The following is a 7009-nucleotide window of genomic DNA, read 5'->3' on the forward strand; positions in this document are numbered from 1 at the left end:
TCCATACAGCCTGGGCTGTTCCGAGTTGCGACTGCTCAATACAGCCCTGGCTGCGCTGGTGAATTTTGAATATAGTGCCATGGTGACCAAGGCCGACCCATGCAAGCATGTTTGAGCTTCAAAACTGATACCGAAACCAATACCGAAAAAGAAAACGAAAACCATACATTCCAATAGGGAATCAGACACTTTGATGTTCATTCATGGCTTTACTAAGGTAAATATTGAGCTAATACTGTATTTTCTTACTATATACTTTGGCATGTGTTCCCTCAAATCCTAAGACAAAATTTGGCCTTTGGGAAATTTCATTTTTACCCCTATGTCTGCACACCACGGACACCTCCAAAAAACCGCCATGCGCAATTAAAGGGTTAAAGAGGAATGGAAGAATTATATCCATATTTAGATAAGTTTTTTATGTAGGTAAGGAAATGCAACAGTTTTGGCCTGACTTGGACTCTTCACATATGAGTAGGGATGAAACATTTGTGTGTATATATAGTTTAGTGGGATGAGTAGGAGAATGAGAGCGAGGGGTGAGGAAAGAAAGGAGAGGGAGGGAAGCAGCAGAATTTGGGATGAAGGAGAGGGGGGGGGGAAGCAGCAGAATTTGGGATGAAGGAGAGGGGGGGGAAGCAGCAGAATTTGGGATGAAGGAGAGGGGGGGGGGAAGCAGCAGAATTTGGGATGAAGAATGGGAGGGAAGGGGGGGGGGAAAGCAGAATTTGTTATAAAGAAGGAGAGGGGAGGGGGGGAAGCAGCAGAATTTGGTGTAAGAGAGAAAGAGAGAGAGTAAACACACCAAAGTTATCTCCCACCACAGGCAGTGAAGCAGGTGTCGGCACTACTGGGGCTCGGTGTGGACCCAAGAGTGGAGCATCTGAAGGAGGTAATGGGGGTCTTACAGCACCATGACGCTGTTTCTGGCACCGCTAAGCAGCATGTCACCGATGATTACACCCTGCGCTTGGATCAGGGCGTTACACAGTCATTTGCTGCAATTACTGAAGCTTACAGGTTAGTTTCCAGAGAGAGAGAGAAGGACAGAGAGACAGAGACAGAGAAACTGTGATGCAGGGTAGGAGCAGTGAAAATATGTTCGTTTTTGTGTTTCAGTGTATGCAAGTATGGCTGAGAGGTTGTGTTTTAACTCCTCAGTCTCACTTAAAAATTGTCATTTCTCCATCTTGAATACTGAACTGTAACAAGTCCTGGGCTCCAACGCTCCTCATGGGGCAATGTAAAATTGGATGATGAATGATGAATGAATGAACAAGAGTGTAACATTAAAATATGATGCTATGAAAAGGATGTAGAACAAAAGAACTGTGTTATTTTGCCATTATCTTTTGGAAGATATGCTACAGAAGGATGAAAGTTACTGCAGAATTAAGGTAAATATCAGAGCCCACCTGTGTGATACTTTTGTGTGTGTGTGTGTGTGTGTATGTGTGTGTGTGTGTGCATACATGGGGCTTGCATGTGTACATGGCCTCTTCTTTACCACCTTTCAGTAAGCTGCATTCAGACACATCAGAGGACCAGGCAACAGTATTTTGTCCATTGCTCAATGTGTCAAGCTGTGCAGTGTCTGAGACATCCTCCAGCTTCCTGGTGACTGTATACAACCCTCTAGCCAAGCCCCGGGATCATATAGTCAGGGTTCCAGTTCCGGCCGGTGTGGCTTATAAGGTCACTGATTATAAGGGTAGGTAATTGTATGGCTTCCTGTATCAGTGTTCTGTCCATCTATACCAGACACTTTAATCCTGGAAAGGATGGCAACGAACAGATCACCTCCACATTGGCGTGTCCTCCGCCATCAGGCAGCCTTTTCTCCATGATACACCAGTAAAACACCTTTGTCAGTGAGGTACAAGCGAGGCCGTTTAAATCCGAAAGCATTCAAATGTCACCTAACACCCCGAGGATGCGTAGAGTATGTTGATGGCTATCTGCCTACCAAGTTTCATGCCTTCACAACAAACTATCTGGCCTGTGGCCTTCTTTTGAAGATTTCTGACATGCTGCATTTGGTGCATGTCACGTGCCATGTGCACCGCCTGCGTATGTTGAAACCTGTCAAAAACAAATCTTAAGGAATGGGGCTATCATATGGTACAAACCACACAGTGATCAGCCTTGTGATTGCTGAGGTATAAGCTTCTCAAAAGTGTTACAGTCGGGCATGGTTAGGCCGCTTATATATGAGAAAATGCCACTACGTGACAAGAGACTCGCGAGGGCTTCGTCCTCACACGGAACCACTCTCACGCTGTACCCTTCCACCCCATCCATCTACATCATCTTCAGCCTCCCTTTCTCTCCCTCTCTTCTTCCATTCCACAAATTGCCTCCATGTCTGCCAGTCCTCCACCATTAGGCAGCCCTTCCATTCCATACCACTCACTCTGTACCCCTCAACCCCATCCATTCACATCATCTTCAGCCTCGCTCTCCCCCATCTCTCCTTCCATTTCATTAACTTACACTCTCTTAATGAAACTGTCTCCATTTTTTCCTTATTGCCAGCCCCTGTACCACACTTTCAGGATTCCAACTCCTGATGATGTGGTGTATAAGGTTACCAATGATAAATGAGTCTGAGGTGATTACATTGTCTAATTGCACAGCGTACAGCTTAATATACATATACGGTATTTAAGAAAGGTTTCCACATGTATGACTGTGTGTAAAGCACTGGGTGGGAGCAGGTCACTTCCCCAGTGACTTGAAGTGATGTTCACCAGCCATACATATGCTTTTTATGTATGTCTGTTTCAAGCAACTGTTGGGAAATAATTAGCTGGTTTTTGTAATTGGTTCAGCTTCCAGTTCTTAGAAAGCACCAGTTGTACCATGGCCAAACATAGTACTGTATTCTTAAAAGGAAGCATAGCATCATTTTTATATATGGATGTATGCATGAAATTGATATCTGAATGTTATGTGCCAGGTGATGCTGTAACAGTACAGTTGGTTCCACTACCCGAGTCCCTCTTGGCAATGCCTGGTCGCAGCTCCAATGCAAAGTTTGATTTGGCATTTGTGGCCAGTGCCATCCCGCCCCTGGGGTTCCTGCAGTTCCACGTCCAGCGATCCAGTAGCAGACGCATCCTGGCTCAGCAGATGTCCACTGTGTATGTTCCTAAGGCATCTCAGGAAATTATGGTTAAGGGAGGGGTAAGTCAGGTTTCAAATCACTACATCATGTCCACATCTCCATCATGAATGCTGACCTTTATGAAATTTTAACACAGAAATTTGATGCTAATAATGTGCAAGTGCTGTAAAAAAGAAATTAGATCCATAGCATTGTCTTATTCTGCAATTGTGCTACAAAAAATAAACTGCAGAAGAATGTAAATCCCTGCCAAGTTAAGGTGGATGAACTAGTTTTGCTTATGTAGTGATGAGACCTTTACATGAGTTTAGCCAATCCAGTATCAGTGTCCGTAAGGTGTATATTGCAGGACATCGTTTTCAAGGGGCTGGAGGAGGTAGGCAGCCTCATTCATCTGTACCTCAGGTTTTCCAGCCTCTTGGCAAGAAGCAAATATCCATCCTGTTCCTAAATAGGGAGCCACTTCTGATCCAGCAGACTATAGACCAATCGCTATAACGTCTGTTCTTAGTAAAGTTTTTGAGACACTAATAAACAAACACATAGTCAAGCACCTAGAAATCAATATATTAATTAATGATCAGCAGTATGGATTTAGACAAGAACGTTCAATTGTAGACATTCTTTGCCTTCTTACCCGTCAGAGTAACAAAACAGTAGACCAGCACGGTGAAACACACACAGTAGCACTTGATATTTCAAAAACATTTGACAGAGTATGGCACCAGACCAAATTGTCTAAGATGTCACACTATGGCCTTGCATCACTGGTTCCTCTAATTTCTGCTTACCTTCATAATAGAAGAATACGGGTCATGTAGATGGAATTTATTCCCAGTTTCATTCCATAAATGCTGGCGTACCCCAGGGATCAGTTTTGGCGCCAACCCTCTTTCTCATTCATATAAATAACCTCCTATCTGTAACTCACAACCCATTGCACCCTTATGCTGATGACTTGACACTTCATGGTTCTTTCACATTTAGTACCTCCTTTATACAATCTAATATTATAAATTCCCAAATAAACACAGCAGAGTCTGTAGACCAGGACCTTTCTAAAATTAATCAGTGGGGACAAACAAATCTGGTCTCATTTTTGCTCAGAAAACTAATTACATTAATTTTTCCAGCAGAAAGAATCCTGCAGACTCCCACATAATTTTAAGTGATATCAGTATTCCCATATCCACTATAGTTGATATCCTAGGTGTCACACTAAACACCAACCTAAGCTGGACGGCTTATGTTAAATCCCTTGCTAAAAATGCTTCTAAAAAAACTGGGACTTCTGTACAGAGTTCATGATTTCTTCACTGACGAGCAGTTGGCCACAATATACAAAAGTCATGTGCGTTCTCAAATCGAAAACTGTCCACCATCATGGAGTGGACGTGGCGCAGTTGCATTGGGGCAGTTGGGCAAAATTCAAAATAAAGCAATTAGATTAATCAATAACCCTGTTATTACACAGGACCTTCCTCCATTATCAGTACGTAGAAGTGTTGCATGTTAGCATTATTTTACCGATATTTTTACCGTAAGTGCTCTGACAAACTTGCATCAGTTGTGCCTCCCCTTCACATTTTCTCCCGAAATACTCGGTCAGTTGGGAGCGCCCATGAACTCACACTGTCTCCAACGCAATGCAGAATCTCTGCTTATCAAAATTAATTTATCCCCAGAACGTAGTCTCTGGAATTCACTTCCTGGGAGTTGCTGCCCACAGACATTTAATCCACTTTTATTTAAATCCAGTTGTTATAAATATTTTATGAATGGAGGATGCCTTTAGGTACATTTTTTTATTTTCCTTTGTCTTTCTTTCCTCCATTCATTGTCTTAAAAAAAAAAAAAAATAAAAAAAAATAAAAAAAAAAAAAAGAGCTTAGTAATCCAGCTTGAACAGTAATTTGTGCATGTTATACTTAATGTTTTTAGCTTCAGTATACCTGACCATTTTTCCACTGTCAGAATGTGGCGGTGGAGATGGACCCAGACACCAGCCTTCTATCAGGTGTGGGCGTCATCACTGAGAACGGCATCAAAATGAATAAGGTTAGAGCTCAGGAGTACAGCAGTGGTTCATAACCCTCCGGCAGCAGCCTAGAATGGGTTGGCAAGCCATTTTATTGGGTCACCAAGGGTCTGTAAGTGTTTATATGGCAGTTATAATTATAATAACAGTAATAATAGTACAAGTAGTTATTATTATTATGATGAATGTTGTGAGAAGAAGCGCATGATCAGGGATTTGGCACCCCTTTTTAACATGACAGCGTCCGGATTAACTATATTGGATACGTTTATGTGAAGCTGCAGAATGTGGTGAATGCTTTTGGCATATCAGATTAGAGCCAGGATTCCGGGGGCTTGAAGGATGAGTGAATGGAAATGTGGCCCATTGGAGTGGGCAAGCTTGGACTGTCTGGACGTTGCTACTCTTCACCCTGCCCAAGGGTGGGAAAGGAAGTCCGGATGATGATTATTATTATAGTAGGAGTAGTACAATAATAGTAGTAGGGGTAGGAGTGAGTATACATTATACTCTATGAATGCCAGGTTGTCTTACAAAGCTTTGGGTGCGAAATGAAGCTGATAATAAATTTTGAATTGGTTGAAAATGATTATCTATTGCTCTGAAAATCCCAGGTAGTAAGGTGATGCAAGGGATCTATCTTCCTGGTGTTTTTGCCATTACTGATGGCTTGAACATTTCATTGCAAGGTATTGACAAGATGTTGGTTGAATTGTCAAAGAAATTACCTGTACCAGAATTCAAGGGAAATATAAAATTATAAAGACCAAAATTTAGGCTAGAAGGACAGCATTATTTCCATCCCTAACTGCACTTCCAGAGGACAAAACATATTTACTCATCAGGGTCCACAGTGTCATTATGGAGCATGATTCCCAGGTAATCACATAGTTTGGTCACTGTACTCGCAAGAATACGATAAAATACACCTTGGTTACACACCCCTTTAATGATACGCTTCATATGATTACATATTAATGGTTAGTAGTGTTATAACTCCAGGCTTATCTGAATATGAACCCAGTGGACTGCAAACTGAAGTTGTCCCCCTTTTGCCGCCCACTTCCCTATGTTTGGGAGGGAAGAGAGGCAACTGAGAAATGTTCATCAGCCTAACCAGGCAGCTTCATCACTCAGTTATATCATTGTTGTCACATGAAGGCATCCCTATCTAGCATTATGGATCAGAGTTTACAAGTAATGTAATTTGTGGAAGTGTAGCCCTCATGGTCATCTTTCCCTTTGTTACATCTTTCCTCCAACACTCATTGCCACAAAAGCAGAGCACCGAAACAGTCTGAAGCTCGTCAAAAATTATCCCATTTTGAAGAACTAGTTAAACCCATACATTGCAAGGATTCTAAATATGATAGTTATATACACTTTCACTGCATTGAATCTATCTGTGGGGCTGTCCTACAGGTGTAGTACAGCACATACACAAGGTAGGGGTCCACCATTCCCTTGTGGTAGATAGTGCCTTACTAGGGTTAGATCAGGGTTCTTCCCATAGTGAGGTGCAGGGAAGTATGAAGAGGTTTGGCTCCCAGGAGGATACCACAGCTTCATCACCCTGGGTGCACCGTGCCACTATATGTAGGCTCCTGTCAACACCTGGTTGATTTTGTGAAAGACATGGGTCACTGCCAGAAAAGGTTATGAACCATTGGGGTACAGTTAGCCTTCATTTGTAAGACAGGGATGTGTGTCAGTTTGTGAAATATATTGTTCAAATGCTGTTTTCAAATGTTATGTTCATTTATACCATATCCTTCATATGCACAGTACTTACCATTCAGGAGTACTTCAGATGTGCTATTTAGATGTATGATTTTTTCTTTTTT

At 42.2% G+C, this 7009-nt stretch overlaps 1 protein-coding gene across 3 annotated transcripts in view; it reads left to right on the forward strand.

The window, feature by feature from the left end:
- LManII (Lysosomal alpha-mannosidase II) overlaps positions 1–7009 on the forward strand; it is an 87497-nt gene that overhangs the window by 47895 nt on the left and 32593 nt on the right. For all 3 annotated transcript variants that reach the window (XM_080270728.1, XM_080270727.1, XM_080270729.1), the window contains 4 exons: positions 827–1020; positions 1518–1711; positions 2960–3186; positions 5102–5185. In XM_080270728.1, the coding sequence (XP_080126854.1) occupies positions 827–1020; positions 1518–1711; positions 2960–3186; positions 5102–5185 (699 nt within the window). The remainder of the gene's footprint in view (positions 1–826; positions 1021–1517; positions 1712–2959; positions 3187–5101; positions 5186–7009) is intronic.

This window comes from Coenobita brevimanus, chromosome 42, assembly GCF_032717465.1.
Source record: "Coenobita brevimanus isolate Jiangsu-jjx chromosome 42, ASM3271746v2, whole genome shotgun sequence".
NCBI classification, from domain to species: Eukaryota; Metazoa; Arthropoda; class Malacostraca; order Decapoda; family Coenobitidae; genus Coenobita; species Coenobita brevimanus.